Raw genomic sequence first — 21945 nt, 5'->3', positions numbered from 1 at the left:
ATTTTATATTTTAATGACAAAATTATTATCCCAAATAAAGATTTTCAATATCTAAACAAAATTACTATAAAATTATATTTATAGGTGTTTGATCAGTACAAATAAGGGGGAACACAAATAGAAACTAGACATAGATCTATGAGGTTTTATAGCATCAGCGATTGACAAATTCTTCTTTTTCTTTTAATATAATTTTTATTTTGTTTATATATTGAAGATATTTTTTTAGGATAATGATTTTGCCCTTAAAATATAAAATCTGGTAACATTTCATCAAGGACCAAAAGTGATAAAAATAACAAAGTTAGGCACTAAAATTGTAAAAATTTAAAGTTGTGAACTAAAATTGATAAAATTCAAAAGTCGATGGACCAAAAGTAATATTAATTCTTCTTTTATTTTCTTTTGCCATGCTATGAAGTGGCAATTTATGGTGAATTATTGTGTGGACCATGAATGCAATATACATTTTACTAAAAGCACATTTTTTTTTGAACACTATTGACCCTGTTACATGACCTCCCACTTGGGAGAATCACTTCATGCCGCTTGACCACAAGGCCTTTGGCTACTAAAAGCACACTATTTGTGTGTTGAATGTACATTATTTGATAATATATAAAAAAAAATCACGTACTTTCAATTAATGTACTTTATGTATACAAATAATGTAATTTTAATATTATTAAAAATATAATCCGTACTTTTTATTTATGATCCACACAAATGCATGGATCATGGCCATGAAATAATGATTGGCAATTTATATCATGGGCTAGGTTCCACTTAGCATTGTGAACCTAGATCAAAACGACAAGGTACAGAATTCATACAGGTAAGGTACTAAATTTCATAACACAAGACACATACACATGTTATATATTTACTTATTTTTCAAATCTGATTTAGGTACAAAATTTGTGTATGTACTTCATAGGCACAAAATTTCACAACACAAGACACATAAATTCATAACATAAAACACAATAACTAATTTGTTTTAGGTACAAAATTCAAACCTTAAAGTAAAGAATTTAATAACACATACACATGTAACATGGTTTCATTTTCCATTGTATAAGGATTGCTGTAAACTCTTATCCTACATGAAAAGAATTTAATATTAGGTGTGCAATTGCTAATTGATTGAAGAATATGTGGTTAAAAAGAAAAAAAACAAAACTGTTGTATTCTCTTATCAGCTTATCAATTATCATTAAGGTACTAACCGTACTACTTGAATACGGGTCGGGCTATACTGCTGACTGAACCTTATTTCTATCGATTCCAAAAAAAAATTTGGAGAGTCTCAACTCTTGAGTCTTGACCTAGATACCTGTAGCACACATTTACACCATATTCTCTTCTCTTCTCTTCTGGATTCAAGGGAACCCAGATTCGTTGTTTATATATCTTCTGTGAATTCTGTATATGTGATGTGAAGAAGAGCCCTAGTAGTAGTATGCAGGGGAGCTCTGTAATTTCACGTAAAGTTTCTCACTTTTTTCGATTTTCTCATCACTCCACTCGACAACACTCCCATCGTTTCTCTTCCAACGCTTCCGAATTGCGCCCATGGCCTAAAACCCTTCCGTCTATTCCTGTTCCCAAACCTTCTCATCACGCCCATACAAGAGACTTGGTTCTATTCAAGGTATGACTTGCTTTTTCTTTAATTTTCAACTTTTTTAGTTTCAATACTGGTATAATACTTCTTTATTTTCCCCCTTTTTTGAAGTAACTATGGTAATTTGGATATTTTTTGAACCCGAATTGGTTGTTTTCTTATTGTGTCTGTCAATTTGCTACTTTGCTGGTATTGTAAATTCTTAAAGAAAAGGATTTTCTTAACTGGGATGATGGGGAAAATGTGTTTATAAGTGAAGTTTATCATGTGTGAGTTGGGTTGTTCAATGTATTTTTTTGTAAATTAGGGTTGACTGAGTATGGTGTGATGATAATAGTGGTGGTTTTAAGTTGAGTGTTAACCTTAATCCTTGCTAAAATGTTTAGTGCATGCCACATTATTGAAAAAATGAGAAAAAAGAAGAAAGGAGTAAGGGAACTTTGTTTGGAAAGTTCTTCATTTTGTTTCTATAGCTATAGGGATAATGGGATATGCTTCTACTGGGAAAAAAATAGTTCAAATAAAAATTAAGAATTGAAGGCTTCGTGCATCTGGGTTGAATCTGAGTACACTTGTGTGTAAAAGTATTATGTCTATTTGTAAAGGTGGAGAAATATTGTTGCTTACTTTGGGTGTTAGGTACGTGCAACTGCGGCTGAAACTGAGCAGCCAAAATGGTGGGAGAAGAGTGCCCCAAATATGGTTGACATCAATTCTACGGAAGGCTTTTTAGATGCTTTAAGTAATGCCGGTGATAGATTAGTCATTGTCGACTTCTATGGTACGTGGTGTGCTTCTTGTCGAGCCTTATTCCCCAAGGTGAGTGCTTTCTTTGGTCTGTGGCTCTACTAGAGTTTACGATTACACGTTCTCTAACCTTTTATCTAATAAACGTAAAGGTATAAATTTTTGAAAGTATTATGCTGCTGAGCTCTGCTAAATAAATGCTTGTTTCGTATTTCCTGTTGATCAGCTCTGCAAGATTGCTGAAGAACACCCAGAAATTCTTTTCTTAAAGGTGAATTTTGATGAGAACAAGTCCTTATGCAAAAGCTTAAATGTTAAAGTACTTCCATTTTTCCAGTTCTATAGAGGAGCAGATGGCCTGTTGGATTCTTTTTCTTGCTCTCTTGCCAAGGTACAACCTTTTGATGATCCCGTATTCTTTATTTCTTCCTTCTAAGAATCCTTACCAATCAGTACACCCGTTGTGACCATATCAGATATATATAGACCTGTGACATTGTGTGAATTAAAATGGTGATATATCATATATGCTTCCACTGTACTATTAAGCTTGAATTGATAGGCTGGTCACGAGAATTAGAGCTGTCAAAGCAGGCCGCTATTTGGCGGGATGGGCCATAAAATTCAAAGCTTGCCCTGCCCTTTTAGCGGGTCAGGACGGGTTAAGCATGTTTTGACGACTCTAACGAAAATGCACATTACTAAACAAATACAGCGAAGGGCACTGCCCCGACTGTGGCATAGTACATAAAGCGGGCGCTTCCCATGATTAACCTGTTTCCAAAATACACTGCAGCTCCAGAAATTAAGGGATGCAATTGCAACCCACAATCCCGGGAGTTCGGTGAAGTCCCAAGTTCAGTGAAGTGTCTGCGTCTCCATATGACAGGCCATCTGGATCTACTTCAACATTGAATCATCCCCGAATTACCTTGCACAATACTGGGTTTCGAGCTACAGAGACGATGAGGTTTGGTTGTGTTGATTCTTTGTAAAGAGTGTTCTCACATCATTGCTGCAATCCATTTATATAGGGACAAGTGTGAAGTTGGCGCTGTGTGTAAATTTCGATCATTCGTGAATTGTGGCTAATGATTTTCATTTTCTTGTAAGATAAATAAAGCTCTACTCTTTAATGAAATTATCTACATTGTTTCTTGGCGTTTATGCTTTGTGTACGAAAATTGTTACATGGATCAAACTTCTTTCGCCTAGTAAGAGAAGAACTATGTATGTAAATAAAATTGTATTTCATGGATCGAGTACAAGTAATGTATTTGTTGAATTGCAACGAGGTTTGACTGAAATTATTTTTAATTTGATTTATCGTAATATTAAGTTTAGTATTAGTATACAAAGTTTTATATATAAAAAAATTATACTAAAATGAGTAAAAGCATGTGTATTAGGCTATGTTTGTCAAACCTAGCTGAAATGGTAGCTGGAAGCTGAAAAGTAGCTGAAAGCTGAAAAGCTATAAGCTCGAAGCTGAAATATGAAGAGTTGTTATGTTTAAAAGTGTTTGGTAAAATTAACTTTTTGATAAGTTGATAAATGTAAAAAGACTAAAAAGTACATTTACATGAAAGTTAAATAATTTCAAATTTAAATAGGTTTGTTTACATATTAAAATATAAAATAATGAAATCAATATAATTTATTTAAATATAAAGTAAGAACATATATTTAAAAATATATAAAGTAAAACAAAATGTTTATAATTCATAAAATTAGTTCATACAAAAATTATTGTTCAAACACAAATATCAAATTAAAATTACAACGAAACATATTGAAGAAAAAATGCCAAAAGAGTTTTGATTGGGATGGGTAAATGATGTCATTTATTTAAAATAATAAGGATAAAGATGGAAAAAAGTTAAGAAGCTACTAGCTTATTTTTGAAAAGCTACCTGAAGTAGCGTTTCAAAATAAGCTCTTATTTTAAGCTACTAGCTTATTTTGAGAGCATTACCAAACAAAGCTTATAGCTTATTAGTATCTTAAAATAAGCTATAAGCTCCTAAATAAGCTCTGCCAAACACAGCCTTAGAATACAAAGTTTTATACTATATTAAATACTAAAAATTAAATTTAAAAATGAGTAAAAAATATTGAAGAAAATAAACAAAAAAGGAATAATTGATTTGTAAATATGAAGAAGAAAGAACAGGTGATGGAAGGGAAGAAGCATGGGGTCTTCTTAGAAAAGCAAATGCCAATGAATATTAAATTTAGGTTGTGTTTGGAAACTCGGAAAATGATTTCCAAAAATTATTTTCCGGATTTTTGGTGTTTGGGAAGGAGGAGGAAAATGGGGTTAAAGGAAAATAACTTGTTGGTCAATGGAAAGGGAAGTCATTTTCCGGAATTGTTTTCTTCTCTTCCGCCCAACTAGTCCGGCCAGACTGGGCTTCCTTTTCCCGCTCACTCAAAATTTTTCACTTTTCGGCGAGTCCCATCCCGCCTTACTCTCTCTCGCCGCCGCCTCGGAGCAAGCGACATGGGCTCCGCCGCCGATGCATCCGCCGGCCTGCTATCAGAACTCCAATCTGCTTACGAGTTCTCCGGAAAGACCTATGGTAAGTTCTCCAAGCACCTCTACGACTTCTCCACCCTCCCTAAACCCAACAAGTTGTCCAAGTCCTCGGAGAATTTCACGAAGCCCGCGACTGGTTTCACGGAAATCAGTGGCGATTTCCGTGAAACCAGTGGAGGCATTTTTATTTTTTTTTGTTGAATATTTTTAGATGTTGTTTCAATGTTTTGTTGTGAATTTTTTTTGTTAGAAATAAATGATTTATTATAATTGTGATTGTTTTACGTTTTTAGATTGCATAGATGGATAATGAATCATTTTCCTGCTCATTTTCTGGAAAATGAACCAAACACACAAAGATAAATTTCTACTCTGCAGCCAAACACAAGAAAGGAAAATGTTTTCTGAAAAATGACTCATTTCATTTTTCAGAAAACATTTTCCTGCTTTCCAAACACACCCTTTGTAATTGAATTTCAAAGCAAATGAACAATCATCACATGGCAACGTGCAAACTTCAAAGGAAATTAAAAGTTATCAATGTCATCACATGACGTGCAAAGTATGTTAGAAACAAATATATATAGTCTTATTTTCTTTATTTCCACTTACTGAAGTACAAAGAGTTAATACTTTCTATGTGAGAATTCTATTTAGTGTCACTAGACCCCGAAGGTCTTGGCCCTAAAAATTCATGTTAATAAAAAGAAAAACATATTTCAAAATTGAGAGAGTATTGAAAATTATACAATTAAATTATATAACTTTACAAATTTCAGGATTCAACCAGGCAATCGGTGTTTAAATAACATATTAGACATATTACTATGCTCTAACTTATAATATAGTCTCAAAATTAGTCTTTTATATATATTTTGCGGACGTGTGATTCATCAAATCTAGATCTAAGACTCAAATTAATGAAAATTTTTTGTTTTTTAAAAATGTACATCTAAAAAGAACTAATCAACTTAACCTTAAACATGAAAATAGCACACCTGTACACAAATTACGCACCTTTAGCACACAAACAAAATACCTTAAATGATGTGAAAGCAAATAAAAAATAAGCAGTGTCATTTTCATAAATATTACAAATTTTTAAAATGAATGAGATCTTTTTCATAAATATTACAAAATTTTATTTATTTTCAACCGTAGATGTACTGGATCAATGATTTATATTCCATATTTAGCATATCTTTATTAACAATAAAAATGCCTCTTCTCGGAATATGGCAACTATTTCCCTCATTTCCTTGTAAACTCTCTTTGCAAGATGTTTCATTAAAATCAGGAAAAGTAAAACCAACACCTGTGAAGATGTTGAAAACTAGTACCAGTTTTCTTGATCCGACCAAAAAACTATATATAATTTTCCACTTGAAGAAATGAAAGGTGTATTTTGTGCGGAATTATACAAAACATTACTACTACTACTACCATTACTTGTATACAGAAACAAAACTTGCTGCTTCATAAACTGCAATAAGATCATCATCTACTACCTACCATCCACAAAATCATCTGATGTCCCGGTTAGGGTTAGGGTTCCGCCATTTGTCAAATGAGAGTTTAGGATTAAATCCATCGAGCACCTCGTCGAGCATTGGGCCGCTATATCTCTGATATTTGGGCGAGGAATCTGACCACATCATCCTCCCGCTCCGGCTACCCACATCATACCCTGGCGTTGTTGACATGTAACCTGAATCCATTATCAGGTCCCCTTCCAGAATCCTAAGTACCTTCATTATTCATCATACAATATATGAATCAGTCACGAGAATCGGTTTCAAAACAATCAGCTTCTCTATAGTATAGTTAGCAGAGATTTGCAACTTGTAAGAAACTATCGAATCATTGTGAGGTTAATTGCCTATAATGCACATTACTCTAAAGTCTTGCCCACAAAAGAAAAATCCCTCACCCTGGCCCGACAGGATTTGTGAAGGGCGGTGAATTAGCAGCTCATTAAGTGGGAGGATCAGTGTTTGGTGCCAACAATGAGCCCACCACCACATTGGGTGTTACTCCCGCTAAGGCTCAATCCTGCATCCTTACACATAATTTGCCACTTAAGAACTAACCGAGCTACCCTCGCAAGCAACTTACGGGATTGTCTACTATTAGGACTAGTATAAATTCTCTTGTTATAGCAAGTGCATATATAGTTCCAACATAACTATGATAAGAAATAAGTTGCTTACCTGAGAGGTTCGAGGCCTTGCCTGAGGATCCCGCCTTATGCACAAGGATGCAGCATGCAACATGCAATAAACTTCATCTTCGGAGTAGCACTTCTGTATCCGTGGATCTATTAATTCTTCAATCGCATATTCTTCCAACAAAGGGCGTGCCTGTAAACAAGTCAAAAACGAGGGTAAGTGTAAGTAAGAGTGCTGAAAAGGTAAAGTAATCCCATTCCCATATTTGGCAAGGTGTGCCACAGAAAGTCAGAAACAGACCCATTCAACGAGACACTGCTGGCCCTTGGGCCTGTTTAGATCCACCGCTTTCCGACCAGTTACGAGCTCTAGAAGTACCACCCCAAACGAGTAAACATCCGCTTTTTCTGTAATCTGGCCACTTTGAGTATACTCAGGAGCCAAGTACCTAAACAATGCATTATAGTAGTGTTATGTATACATTTATACATAAATAGTTCTCATTGGCATTGACAAACATTTTGAAGCACATACCCAAATGTTCCAATTACACGTGTTTCTACTCCCGTGTCTCCATCAGGTTGCCACCTGGCTAAGCCAAAGTCTCCGACCTTTGCACAGATTAGAACAATTATTAATGCAAGTATGGAACATCTGAATCAACAAATCGTAGCATTGCACAGACCAGCCAAAAGGATTATTTGCAATTTGGCTTTCTTGTATTTTGACAATTAAAAGCGAATTATATATGGCATATGCATTCGAACCAAGAAATAAACTGGTCATTGGTTCCCTCAACCCGATAATAATCACAAGAAGAATAATGTGATGGCCAATCAAATTATTGTTAAACACCACAATCTCTTTGCTTAGTTGAAGGCAAACAGGGACTGTCACCAAAATTAGCAAACTAAGAGACTTAGTGTACCAGGGGTTCAAAGTCATGGGTGATGAGAATGTTGTTGGGTCGCATATCTCGGTGCACAATGCAGCCCACTCTACATTCCTCGTGAAGATACCGCAAACCTCTTGCAGCTCCAACGGCAATTTTTTGGCGTGCAGACCATTCTAAGGGTTCCCGATTACGCCCTGAAAACAACCCGAAAAGACTATGTTTTAGTTCAAGTTAGAATTTCCTGCTCATTTAAGATAAAGAAAAAAAGTGGAATAGAACCGTAAACCTAAATAAATTTGCACTGCCCAACAATCAAATAGTGGATGTACCATAAAGATGGGAATCTAATGATCCATTGCATATGTATTCATAGACTAACAATCTTCTACTGTCCTCAATACAGAATCCAATCAACATAACAACATTGCGGTGCTGAGCACAACTAAGAACTTCAACTTCCGAGCAAAACTCCTGATCCCCTTGAGAACTTGCCAATTTATGTTGCTTCACAGCGACTACCTGGCCATCTGGGAGCACTCCTCTATGAACAGATCCATAACCGCCCTCGGCCAAGAAGTTAGCTTGAGAAAATCCACACGTTGCGAGTTCCAGCTCAGCATAGCTGAACCACCTAGGAGGTTTTCCAAACACGGGCGCTTTATGTTGACATATAGAACACAATGGAGGAGGACCAAGAGGGGCACTTTTGGATAACGAAACTGCTTCTCGTACATTTCCACTAAAATCCATATCGGAACGTAAACTTGGTGACCCAAAGCAGCCTTCATCAGAGAACTTTTCGAGCAACACCTTGGATGTAGAAATTTGTGCCAGTCTACTACACCTCCCCGAGCCTTCCTGCTGATTTTGGGAGGGCAGACACTGCTGATTGACAATGTCTGACATCCTTGGATGGAACCTTAAACTCGACGAAGTAGACAACTTCTCGTCATCACTCCCCGAGCTTGATTCACTACCATCTTGGTCCTCCTTTTGAGCTAACAGCACCTCTTTATTCAAATCCCTGCTTACTTCAACATTGAAAAATGGAGAAGTCCCGGGATCTGAGCTTGAAACCGACGATGTACCGCCCTCAGTGGCAGTAAAAATCTCTGGACTACTTGTCGGAGTAACAAGAGGACCTCGAGTAGAATTTAACGGACCATTCTTGTCTGCTTCACGTTTTTCATACACTTCAGATTGCTTAGGAGATAAGGATGTGGTAGCCTCAGTCCCCTTCTTAGGAGATCCAACTAAATTAAGGCGAAGAACTTTTGGATGAGACCGCTTCATAACAACAATATTGCAGTGCAGTTCTTCCATGCATCGTTTTTCCTCGTGTTTCAGCTGTCTGAAACAATGGACATTTATTTTAAAATATGCAAAAACGAAAAATTGTGTAAAGCATTAACACTTAAATTAAATGGATTACTTGTCCAGGACAACCCAATTTGCATGAATTCTCTTTGCCTCTGCTGCTACAACCCCACATGGTGAACTGGAAACAATTTTAATCTTCACATTTATCTGGCCGAAAAACACCAATTCATTAGCAGAAAGTGCTATGCAAGCTGTTCTAAGGAGAACAATAGCATAGATGTGAAATTTAGACCAACCTTGTTTGGGTCATAAACATCATGGAGTTGAAGGATCATCTGGGAGCATGAATCTGTTATGTCAGATTTCTCTTCAGAACTAGTTCCTGAGTGTGACTTCTTGTGGCCACTAGCACAATCTCCTGCAAACCTTGGGAACCCCCATTTTCTACCTAGAATATTTTAAAGATTGAAATAAAAAAAAAAATTTATTGAAAGAAAATTGAATTTAAACAACAAGAACAGTGCTATGCCAATAAGGATGTTCTGTCCAACTTTTCATTAACACTATCAGGAGGATAAGTGCCCAAACTAACCAAGAATGTTGCCTTTGACTGAGTTTCAAGCTATATTATCTTTCAGGTATGGTGTTTTTTGAAAAGCATGATCATAAAAAACCTTAGCCTTTACTACAACAGATCAAGAATCAAAAAATGGAAAAGTCACAGGGTTTGCATGCAAAGGTCAAAAGTAAGAGAGACAATTAATTACCAGAAGTGTTAGATGGGACAACCACAAGAAGGGTAATGCAATCCCCAGGTTGAACAACATGAGTCAAAGCCCAAACAAGAGCAGTCTTGGGTATCTCCTTTGAGGCCTTCACAGCAACCATTACCTTCTCAGCAACATCACAAACTTTATCCGGTTTCCCTTTCTTCACTTCTCGACTCATTAGAGCGAAACGAATAACGAATATTACCCGTGCACTGCCTTGAAATCTTCAACCCAACCAACTGGAAAAAACATCAAATACATTACTCCATTATACCAAAAAAGACATCAAGCTACAGACATAAGAACCCAAAGAAGCTTTTGACTGCATATAAGGAACAATAACAAGATAACACAGTAGGATTTATGATGTAGCATACACAATTCTAAATGGGTGATTCTCAAGCATATGCCCAAAAATGGAAGCCAAGTCAACCCCCAAAGAAACACAAGAAAAATCTGTTTTTGTTTTTTGGAGGTTTGGGAGTAATTTGAAGGTAGTTTTTGAGCTAATAGTGTAGTATAAAGTATGAGAGATGTAATTACCAAAGGAATCAAGAAAACACAACAGTGCAGAACATTCCAAATGTAGGAAGAAACAAAGCCCTGTTGAATGGATCTGCAGAGGGGGGCTACTTTTGTTTCAGAGGTTTCCAAATGAATCCAGAGGATTTGACAGAAGCTGAAGCCTTCAAAGTACCAATTATAATAAATAATTACTCAACCGTTGGGCACATGACTTCTGAAAACAACACAGAATGGCAAACCACCCTTCCCCTTTCTTTCTGGCCTCTGCTCTCAAATCCAATCAGTCAAAACAAAGTTGCAAAGAAGCCCAGATGAGGTGTTTGTTTCACAGATCAAGAGATTATAAACACTATTCCCTTTTTTGGCTTTCTTTTCAAACAGGGAATCTCCCCTTCACCTTCCAGAATATAAAAGTTCCAATAAGGCAGTACCTAATGCCCCAGAAACACTAAAGAAGCCGACAAATCTTGGAAATGAATTACACTTTCTAGCTTCTTCAAATATCAAAATATTTTCTTTTCTTTATTTTCTCGCACCCAGACCTGCAAAACTTGGAAAATTCCAAAACCAGATCAGCCCAACCACGTTAACACATTGGAAACCACAAAAGAAGCAGAAACACACAGAAATGGAAACCATCTGAAAAAAAGGCTATGCACATACATCTCTATCATCACAGAGAGCATTACTCCGTATCTTCTCTTTGTTATGAAAACAGCAAAAAAATTAGCACCCCTAAAGCACAGATTCAGAAACACGGGAAAATTTAAGCTGAAAACGCACAGTGAAGATGATCTGAAAAAAGGGGTCTAATAAACTCTAATAAAGCTCATAACTTGTTTGGGAAACGCCACACATCTCTATCACGCAACTATCATCTGTTCAGCTACAAAACAACAACTCAATGTGTGAAGCGCGTGGGACGATGACAACAAGAAATGGGGGTGTGGGTTGGCGATGAATGAATGTTTTCCATATATGATTATGGAAAGAAGTGTGGGGTGAAACTGTGAAAGTGAGAGAGCAACGAAAGGGGGGATGGGTTGCACACAAAACACACGAAACCACTCATCTATCTGTGTGTGCTGTGCAGGAGGAGAGAGGTGTGGACTGCGACGGGACGATTGCTTGTTGCTTTCCAATTTCTATTACTGCTGCAATTACTGCTTCTTCACCTCTCTCTGCTCAGTGCTGATCTTCTTTTCAGTAGACTAGAGATTTGTGTTTTTCTTTTTTCTTTTTCCTTTTTATACTTATTTTAATCTGGTTTCGTCCGATTAATTATAAGTTCATATGGAGTATAACTCTATCTTATATCTTATAATCATTGCAGCCAAGCATCTTGTGCTCAAGCATGTAGTGACTCTCCTATATGAAATGTCATGAGATTGAATCTTAGTGGAGGCTGTATTGACTCTGTGTTTCAATAGATTGAGAAAATCTAAATAAATATATACTACAATGTAATAGAGTCAGTGATATTAACTCTCGCATTGTCTCCCCCGTATGAACTCAAAATAGAGTTATGTTTTTCATTATTATACTTATGTAATCTGGCTTGGTCAGATTAATTATAAGTTCACAGAACTCTATCGTATAATCGTTACAAAATAAATGACAAGTCTCATAATCAACACTCATTAAACTCTAGTAAAAACTTACACCCAATCCATGCCTCCATCCCATTTTTCACCCTATCTTTTACACTGATATTTTTAATAGAATTCACTCTCACAGTGTATCCTTCCGTTGTGAAATCAGAGTAGAGTTGTGTTTTTTTACTGTGCATGTTTGTAGAAAGAAGAAAAGACAATGAAAATTCAAACTCACATAATGAAAATGTTTTCTTTATGTTCCATTCGCGGAATTGCCCTCCATCCTCTGCATATTTCGGGTGTTGTCTACGCTGGCAGTAAAAAAAGGGCAACACCTTTATTCAACTTTTTACACTAAATTTTATGGAAAATAAATAAGAAATCCAACGCCTAATTGTTACTCCCATCAGACTTAATTCGCTAAAAAATATTTGAGAAAAAAAAATAATTGAAGTCTAATGAAAATGAAATTATATTAATTATATTGTTTGAGGGTGAAAAATAACTTACTAGAAATATTGATTTCATTATTTAGTTGTGTTTGAAATTATACTGAATAAGTATTATAAAGATCAATATATTCATACACAATAATAATAATAATAATAATAATTTGATAAAATATATAACAAATACTACATGAACAGATACTACATTATAACAGAGTCAGTAGTACTCAAACAAAAAAATATAACAAATACTACCTTATAAAAAATTATTATTATTCTTATAAAAAAATTAATAATTAAGAAAGTTCTAGAGGGTAAAATTGTCCTACTAATTTTTCACACTTGTGTGAGACCGTCTCACGGATTCTTATTCGTGAGACGGGTCGGGTCGGGTCAAAGCACCATGCAAATATCATACTTATATGCTCAAATATAACACTAATCAAGAATACAATTTTTGTTACTTATAAGAGAAAAAGTAATACATTTTTCATAATAAGTAATGTTGACAAGTGCCCCTTACTTATAAGGGCAAATATAATACTTTTGAGGAAAAATGCAATACTTTTAAATCGAAATGTAAAAGTATTGTATTTTCCCTTAAAAGTATTATATTTACCCTTATAAATAACAAAAATTTTATTCATGATTAGTATTGCATTTGAGCATATAAGTATGACATTTGTGCATATAAGTGTTACATTTGCATATTGACCCGACCCGTCTCATGGTGAGACGGTCTCATGCAAGTTTTCTTATATAAAACTTTTTCTATGAAAAAAAATATCATGGGGAGGAGTTAAATTTTTTTCATCATTCTTAGAGATTACTAAATATTGATTTTTTTTTATAATACCTTTATTTTATGTTTATTAAAATTAAAAAATAGCAACAATATTAGTATTATTGCCGCTAGTAATCATTATATTATGAATCACTACATAAATATCTATTTGTTAGTACATTAAAGATTTATTATTAATTTACTGCACGTTATTTTTTAATACATTATAATCTTATTTTGAATATATTGTCTAAAAAAAGTCATTACATTAAAATTGAATATTTATTAGTAATCATCTTACCACGATAGAAAAATAGTTTGTTTGATCATTTAAAACTTGTTAATTGTTATTCATTTATTTACTTAAACGACTCATTATATTAAAGTACGCATACTTTTTCGACCTAGGAAAAATACACAGAAAGAAATTGTTTGTAAAAGTGTGTACGGAGTATAAAATAGTGTATATCATTTGTCACATGGAAGGTGCGCTTATAGAGTTCTGTTTGCTTGGAATAATAAATTAATAAACCAAAAAGAAATTAAACATGATATTGTTATGAAATATTAATTATAATTGTGATATTAATAAGAAATTGAGAATCTGAAACTAAAGATGAAGAACACTGAAATGGAGAAGGAGGAAGAAGCATTCATTGATGATTCTGGGATTGATTTTACAAAGAGATATGGGGTATTTATAGTGCCCGGAAATTTATTAACAAATATTAAAAATACAGTAATAGGCACATAATTGTGCCAGTCTAGATGGATAAGCTGAAGCCTAAAAAAAGGATAAGCTTTGTCCGAAAATCCCGTATTTGATCCCTGTTGGCTTCACCTAATTTTGTTGTTTTGCTGATTATTCTGTTGCTCAAGACTTGCAGGAAACATTTAGATATTAAATGTTCTCTTTTCAATCATCAAAGGCAGCAGCAGCAAAGTGGATTGAGTTTTGATCTTTAAGCAAGAGGTCCAAGGTTCAAATCATAGCTTGGACATCCACCTATTTCTTTTGTTTCATAACACTCCCCCTTGGATGTCCAAAGGATGAACACTATATTGCCTCGTTAAAAACCTTACCAAAGAAAAACCCGGTGGGAATAAAAACTTTGAATAAGGGAAAAAGAGTAAGATCAAGTTCGTGTGCTCCTCCTTGTTTCTGAAGACTTTTTAGATGATGCCATACTAATTAATAATGTTCTCCATTGGCCATCATCTTATCATACTCATGCCTCATTAAAAACCTCGCTAGAAAAACCCTGTGGGAAAAACCTAGCCGAGAGAAAAAGAGTACATGGTATGTTTAATTATGTATTACACTGGTTGCCTCATTAAAAACCTTACGCTAAGAAAACCTAGTGGAAAAAACTTAGCTAAGGGAAAAAGAGTACAACCATATCCCCAACATAAACTTCAGAGCATAATATTCGTGATTCATTATGCTCCCCCTGAAGATAACATTCTTCAAATCCCTTATTTTAAACTTCAAAATATAGAGGGATTTTGTGAACAATCAGGTTCAACTATCAATGGAGAAAATATATTTCATAATAATTGCGTGACTCTTTTTAGAGCTCACGTGGGTATAATACTGACATTATCATGTCTAGTCAATTTTCATAATATACCCATAACATTATTCTTATTGTCCATTTATAGAACAATGGTGTAAATTATAGTACAACCAATTTTTGGGACTTGGCATCGTGGGATATAATAATAATAGCCAATACCCAAGTAGCCCATTATATAGTGGTTTGTCTAAGTAGCCAACCAGAATCATTTATGGGCTAACTAGTGTATAAATTCCTTTCCAAGGAAATACTCGATCTTTCAAGTCGAGATAATNTTTTTTTTTTTTTTCGGCATTCAAAATTTTTAAAATAATTTGGGCACCATATCTCCCCCTAATGCCGTGAAAATGATCTTCATGCAGTCAGCGTATCAAATGATCTTATATCATGGGCTCTAGGTATGTATGGATATTTATAATCAACATGTATACCTAGTTTTATTTAATAGCCCGTAGAGATACGCAATGATGTGATAATAAAATAGACTGCATATTAATAAAACACAGATTTGGGAAATGTCCAAATTTCACCACGTACTAGATGTAAATAGAGGGTATTCATTTTATGCAGTATGTCAGATTTTGATTAAAACAGTAGTATATCAATTTTTGATCTCCCCAATATATAATTTCTATTCAAGCATGCTTCATATGGGAGACTACTGTTTGACATATATACAATGTCCAATAATATTAGTTCAAATTTGACATTTCAATATTTAGCCCAAAGTGACCAGTTGCTCATGTCATAATTTATAATAATTTGGGTCTTTAAATCGCAACAAACGATATACTCAAACGTATATGAAAACATATAATGTATATATGATATGATAGATAAAACAAAAACATAATATAAAAGCAATAATTTAGCAAACCAAAATGAAATAAGAAGTAAGGCATATATGATTTCATAAAGTGCCAAAATAGAATTAATCAAAATTAAAGCAATTAAAGTGAAAGTCACTTCACTTTTATAATAGGATGTCAGGCTAATCCATTTTCTCAATTTATGAGAAATCATTTTCATAATTATCATCACATATTCAGGATGATATAATTAGCCTTGCCAAAATCTTAAAATTATTCAAATCAGTAAACTTTTAGTTTACAATAAGATTGGCTACAATGACACTCTTTCTAATGCAATATAATCATGAGGAAAAGCAGGGGAATTTTAAAATACAAATTTCTTCCCTGATATTGCCTTTGTAATTCAGAGGAATTATCAATTCCTTTATTTTATAGTCTCAACATGACATTCGTCATTACAAACATTCAAATTCAATAAATTTCTATGAGATTTTGGAGGGAACAACGCAATACAATTTTCAATAAATTTGTTCCTCCAGGCAATAATATATTGGCTCATTCAGAGCTTTCAATCATCTCGTACTACCAAACATTGTAGTAACAAATTCCTCATTTTTAATGTGCAGAAACACTTTGCACTTTTAACCATTGTATGTGTGATTGCACAATCCACAACACATACGTTTTTCTCATTTTTATTGATCCAATCAAGAGTGATGATGTATTCATTTGCTTCTTTGAAGCATATACCCTTCAAGGTTAGACATCACATGATTTATCATGGATCACATCCAATTTTCTCCATATGATATTTAATTTTGGAGATAGCATATGCCAAACAAGCATCATTATACAATTTTATCCCATGATTTTGATAAACATATCAAAATACCTTTCATTTATAACATATGGGATAAACTTTATGGCCTTTAGCATAATATTTATTATGCCAAATTTTATTTCATGATGATTCGCATGGCCATAGCATAAGAGAGCAATTTGTGACACAAAATTAATTGTCACATAATATTCATAGCATTTACCATATAAAATGCTTGTCACAATATTTCATATTTCAAATGCTCTCAAAATTAAATCAACTGGATGTAAATACATAGATCATATATACTCTTATCATGCCATAATAATATTTTACTAGTGCACATAATAATCATTTGCACATAACTAATATCATATGAAAATAAATGGCATGGATAATATTTTAAAATATGATAAGGTAAACCTATCGGAGTATGGTCATGATCTCCGATAATTTATTCCTTGCGATATACTCATACTTAGTTCTGTTCATTAATTCCTGGCTTGACTGGAAACCCATCAAAGCCTAAGTTCTCGTGAATACCTGATCAATCTGATAGAGAACCTGTGAACTAAACAAATCTTAAAATAATGTTAATAATAATAATTTTTTTTTTTATTTAAAATAGTGTGGGGGACGGCAGCATGTCCCCCACTTCTATTTATTTATTTAAATTTTTTTTTTTTTAAATAATAGCAACGTGGGGGACAAAGTCCCCCACTTTAAGAGAAGTCACATGGGGTAGCCGTGCTACCCCATAAATCATTTTATTATTATTATTATTATTATTATTATTATTATAATAATAATAATAATAATAGCAAACCATTTCAAGAGAGGGAGGGAACCAGATAATCAGTGGCCGGTTTCATCCTCATTAACATCAGCTTTGCATCATCACCCCCTCCATTACTGCCATTTTCTGCAACTTCAATCAACAAACCCATTATATAATAATAATATTATATGTATATATATAATATGAATAAGAAACCAAGAAACACGGTTAGTACATCATCTTCTTCGTCCGTGACTCGTGAGGGAGAGAGAGAAAGAGATCGAGCTTGACGCCGGCCATCTTTGTCGTTCGTCAATTCCTCTATCGCTCGTCGCCGGCATCGTATGAAGAAGACAAAAGTCGGACAGCGTCGTCGCCGGAACCAACTCCGCCGCCAGAGGAAACTCGTCATCGTCTGCTGTTTACGGACGACGGGAGATAGAGGCTGCTACCGCCATGTCCGCCGTTATCTTGCCGTTGGTCAAGAAGCGGAGGAACGGAGGTTCATGGATCGCGAAGCTACTACCAACCGCCGTAGTGGTGGCGTCGGTGGTTGCGACGGGGTTCGCCGGAGTGTGACATGGATTTGTTGTTGTTTTTCATTTTTGTTTTTGGCCGGAAAAAATGGTGTTGGCCGGAAAAACGATGGAAGTGATTATTGTGGGTTTTGGGTAGAGCATCGTGCTGATAACGTGTTATGAAATATTAATTATAATTGTGATATTAATAAGAAATTGAGAATCTGAAACTAAAGATGAAGAACACTGAAATGGAGAAGGAGGAAGAAGCATTCATTGATGATTCTGGGATTGATTTTACAAAGAGATATGGGGTATTTATAGTGCCCGGAAATTTATTAACAAATATTAAAAATACAGTAATAGGCACATAATTGTGCCAGTCTAGATGGATAAGCTGAAGCCTAAAAAAAAGGATAAGCTTTGTCCGGAAATCCCGTATTCGATCCCTGTTGGCTTCACCTAATTTTGTTGTTTTGCTGATTATTCTGTTGCTCAAGACTTGCAGGAAACATTTAGATATTAAATGTTCTCTTTTCAATCATCAAAGGCAGCAGCAGCAAAGTGGATTGAGTTTTGATCTTTAAGCAAGAGGTCCAAGGTTCAAATCATAGCTTGGACATCCACCTATTTCTTTTGTTTCATAACAGATATATAATTAAGAATAATTTAAAACTCACAATTACACTACTAATATAAATACAAAGCAAGTGCTCACGTAAAGCAAAATTAGTGCTAACAACTCAATGCAATTCAAAACAAATTACAAAGTTGGCAAAAACTTGTGTGATACTGTTTCACGGGTCGGTTCGGGTCGAGTCAAGATGTAAATGTAACACTTATATGCATAAATGTCATACTTATATGCTCAAATGTAATACTAATCAGGAATAAAAATTTTATTACTTATAAGGGTAAATGTAATACTTTTAAGGGAAAATACAATACTTTTACATTTCGATTTAAAAGTATTACATTTTCCTCAAAAGTATTATATTTCCCTTTATAAGTAAGGGGCACTTGTCAACATTACTTATTATAAAAAATGTATTACGTTTTCTCTTATAAGTAACAAAAATTGTATTCTTGATTAGTGTTATATTTGAACATATAAGTATGACATTTAGATATATAAGTATGACATTTGCATGGTACTTTGACCCGACCCGACCCGTCTCACGAATAAGGATCCGTGAGACGGTCTCACACAAGTGTGACCCTACAAAGTTCTCAGTGCAATTCAAAGAACATAAATAAATTAATAGGCTAAAGTGGCATCCCAAACACGAACTATATTGGACTATTCATGTCGCACCGTAACCTTTCATAACATATATTTTAATTCATTTACCATTAATTTTTTCTTTGTCCAATATTTTTTACAAGTTACCTACCGGTTACATTTAATAATATGCTGATATGGATAATTTTTTTCTTTTTTCGTCTAGCGCCTTAGCCATTATCCACAGTCCCCATAATGAGATTCGAACCCTACTACAGAGTATAGATTTTTGTCTGGGATTACTTCATTCTGCATAAAAATGTACATTTTAATATTTATAGAGTTCAATATACAATCTAGCGGAATAGATAAACATTAATTTTATCAAAACAAAAATAAAACAAAGTGCATTAAAATAAAAGTGCCAAAATTTGAATATTGAAAGTGTGGTGTGCAGGTGGGCATTCGCTTTGAAGCTTGTCTTTACTAGTAGTAGAAATCCATCTCACCTCGTCTTAGCCTGCCCGCAATTAACGTTTTCTACCTGTTTTGGTCACGAGATTCACTTCTCCTCCTGTCTGATCACATTTTTCACTTCTTCTCACTATAAATTTAAATTACTTAAAAAAATTTACAATTTGTAGCACTTTATTAAAAATTGAGTTTATTTGTCTGTAGAGAACTATTCTGTAAGATGAAACTAAGCAACAAATAAATTAAATCATTAATCCTTAACATTGTCCCTATATCACACGAAAATAAATTTTTGTTATTCAATTTTATCGTTGTTAATTTTCACCAATTATTTCAAAAAAAAAAAAAAAACCACCAATTAATTATCTATGAATTGATTATTTTCATTCATCAATTATTTGCAATGTGAATTTTTAAACTTTTTTTATTTACGAGAAAGCCCGCAAGTACTATGCAAATATGCACTATACATAAAGGCCGCATTGCAATGTCCATAGTTGACCAATCCAAATTTAGAATGCTAATAGACATCCCTCATATAGTCAAATTGACTTTTAAATCTAACACTAATAGAATTTGAGGATTAAAAAAATGACAACTAATTGAAAACGAAAAGTCGTAATAAGTATAATTATGAGACGAACATTGTTATTTCGTATCATTTTAGGGACAAAAACTTAATTTTATGATTCCATAATCATAATTTCTTTTCTTTTACCATATTAGTTTGAGCGTTGGAGTAGTTAATAAATGGACATCTATTATAACTGTAACTCTGTAAACTCTCCGTGTTAAATTTGAATTTGTTTTACTGTGGTAGATATCAACCGCATACCAATTGCTAACTTTTGTAATGGTTAATTTTGTTTTTAAATGTCACAAGTGACAAAAAGAGAAGGCGTAGAACCAGTAGGACCGTGCCCGGAAATGGCAGGGATGATGGAGTTTTTATAGTGTTATGTATTTATCTTAGGTTTTATATTAATGAATTTTGTCTGTACTGAGGTTATCCGAAGCCGAAGTAATGATGAACTTCTATGACAATGTTGGACTGATGTTTTATGAAATTTATGTGAAGAAGACAATAGAGTCTTAAGATCAAGGCAATTTTCAGTGGGGAGAGTGCCAACTTGTCCAAAGGTTTCAAATTTTGGAGGGAAGTTTGTTCAACCACATTCATTCAAATAATAATAATAATAATAATAATAATTTATAATTCATAATAATAATAGGGGGAAATCTTTAAAAAAACAAAACAAAACAAAACAGTAATATTTATAACATCAAGAGAGGAAAAAAAAAAGAGTAAACTTTTATCACAATGTGTTTTTGAAATGACTATTTGCTAGTGTAAATAGTTTTCAATAATGAAGTTTATAATGAATCTATATAGCTAGGTAATTTATGGACAGATAATATGAAGATACGTGATAATGAATTATAAAATTGAAACCTCATTACTTAAAGTACCATTTCGAACTTGTATAGTTTATAATTAATAAATAGAGTTTATAAAGTTGCAGTATTACAGTGACTTACAAGTTACAATATGATCATATTTTTTAACTCAAAACTGAAAGGCTTATCCCGAATAATTTTATCATTTTTGTATATATAGACAAATATGACAAGCTAAAAGTTTAATCACACACCTCAGGATTGTGGGATGTGTAAACGGTAAACCCAATTCTTGAAAATGGCCTTAACAAACTGTTTGATTGAGAAGAAGAAAGTAGGGATAAAAAGAATTGTAATTCGATAAAAAAATAATAATAATGTGAAAATAAAGTAGAAATTCAAATTACATTATTTGGCGGCTACTCTGACTCGCCCCAGTTGTTCCGTGGCAAACACACGCGCACTAGGGCAACATTGTGCGCCGACCAACTGCCTGCTTCTTTTCCTTAATTTTTATTTTTAAAAAAATTCTGACATAGTTTTGTGTTTTGCAGGAGGAAAGAAGCATGAAAAAAAAATATCTACATCAATGACAAATCATTAAACATTTTTTGGGCTGACAAAAACTTTTTTTTTAAAACAAAAAACAAAAAAAAATAAAACCTTTGATGTAGATGCTCTTAAACGAAGTATTCAGTATATCGTAATTTAAAATTTATTTGTCAAAATAAAAAATAATATATATATTACAATTTAAAATTTAGTTATTGAAATAAGTGCAAAAAGTTTGGCCACTTTCCCTAGAACCAGCTGACACCAATTCAATCTCTGAATGACCGAAAGCCTCATTTAATGAATGCCTAATTGACATCACAATTCACATCCTACCCTCTTGTCCGAATAAATATAATTAAGTATAAATTACAT

At 33.8% G+C, this 21945-nt stretch overlaps 2 protein-coding genes and 1 long non-coding RNA gene across 7 annotated transcripts; 1 reads left to right on the top strand and 2 right to left on the bottom strand.

Annotated features, from left to right (window-relative positions):
- The first annotated feature begins 1282 nt into the window (after positions 1-1282).
- LOC116021647 (thioredoxin-like 2-1, chloroplastic) lies at positions 1283-3575 on the top strand. Of its 3 annotated transcripts, XM_031262106.1 has the most exons (5): positions 1285-1654; positions 2267-2446; positions 2601-2645; positions 2712-2765; positions 3171-3575. In XM_031262106.1, exons 1-5 carry the CDS (start codon positions 1463-1465, stop codon positions 3237-3239), a joined length of 540 nt encoding a protein of 179 aa, XP_031117966.1. In that variant the 5' UTR covers positions 1285-1462; the 3' UTR covers positions 3240-3575. The 3 variants fall into 3 exon arrangements, with proteins under 3 accessions (XP_031117965.1, XP_031117966.1, XP_031117964.1); XM_031262105.1 differs by having other exon boundaries at positions 1283-1654; positions 2297-2446; positions 2601-2765; XM_031262104.1 differs by having other exon boundaries at positions 1289-1654; positions 2601-2765.
- Positions 3576-6172: 2597 nt separating this feature from the next.
- LOC116022370 (inactive protein kinase SELMODRAFT_444075-like) lies at positions 6173-11815 on the bottom strand. 3 transcript variants are annotated; one of them, XM_031263073.1, is made up of 11 exons: positions 11255-11815; positions 10610-11141; positions 10064-10305; positions 9593-9744; positions 9409-9503; positions 8306-9327; positions 8010-8170; positions 7616-7692; positions 7382-7529; positions 7124-7273; positions 6173-6661 (listed from the first exon to the last, which is right to left on the bottom strand). In XM_031263073.1, exons 3-11 carry the CDS (start codon positions 10242-10244, stop codon positions 6437-6439), a joined length of 2211 nt encoding a protein of 736 aa, XP_031118933.1. In that variant the 5' UTR covers positions 10245-10305; positions 10610-11141; positions 11255-11815; the 3' UTR covers positions 6173-6436. The 3 variants fall into 3 exon arrangements, with proteins under 3 accessions (XP_031118933.1, XP_031118932.1, XP_031118934.1); XM_031263072.1 differs by having other exon boundaries at positions 10610-11133; XM_031263074.1 differs by having other exon boundaries at positions 10610-11133; positions 11448-11457.
- Positions 11816-16824: 5009 nt separating this feature from the next.
- On the bottom strand, positions 16825-18234 carry LOC116021988. The gene is made up of 2 exons (XR_004099122.1): positions 17642-18234; positions 16825-17556 (listed from the first exon to the last, which is right to left on the bottom strand). It is a non-coding gene; the product is annotated as an uncharacterized LOC116021988 (long non-coding RNA).
- Between the last annotated feature and the right edge of the window lie 3711 nt (positions 18235-21945).

This window comes from Ipomoea triloba, chromosome 6, assembly GCF_003576645.1.
Source record: "Ipomoea triloba cultivar NCNSP0323 chromosome 6, ASM357664v1".
Taxonomy (NCBI): Eukaryota; Viridiplantae; Streptophyta; class Magnoliopsida; order Solanales; family Convolvulaceae; genus Ipomoea; species Ipomoea triloba.
Note: the sequence above shows the minus strand (reverse complement) of the source record. Positions and strands in the feature narration are given on the sequence as shown.

Bases quoted from the DNA above. Each gene is read 5' to 3' on its own strand.
- LOC116021647 (XM_031262104.1), top strand. From the start codon at position 1,463: ATGCAGGGGAGCTCTGTAATTTCACGTAAAGTTTCTCACTTTTTTCGA. The intron at 2,447-2,600 runs GTGAGTGCTTTC...CCTGTTGATCAG, and splicing joins GTCGAGCCTTATTCCCCAAG to CTCTGCAAGATTGCTGAAGA. The intron at 2,766-3,170 runs GTACAACCTTTT...AATACACTGCAG, and splicing joins TTTCTTGCTCTCTTGCCAAG to CTCCAGAAATTAAGGGATGC.
- LOC116022370 (XM_031263073.1), bottom strand. From the start codon at position 10,244: ATGAGTCGAGAAGTGAAGAAAGGGAAACCGGATAAAGTTTGTGATGTT. The intron at 8,171-8,305 runs GTACATCCACTA...GGTTGTTTTCAG, and splicing joins ATTAGATTCCCATCTTTATG to GGCGTAATCGGGAACCCTTA. The intron at 7,274-7,381 runs GTCTGTTTCTGA...ACTTGTTTACAG, and splicing joins AGCAGTGTCTCGTTGAATGG to GCACGCCCTTTGTTGGAAGA.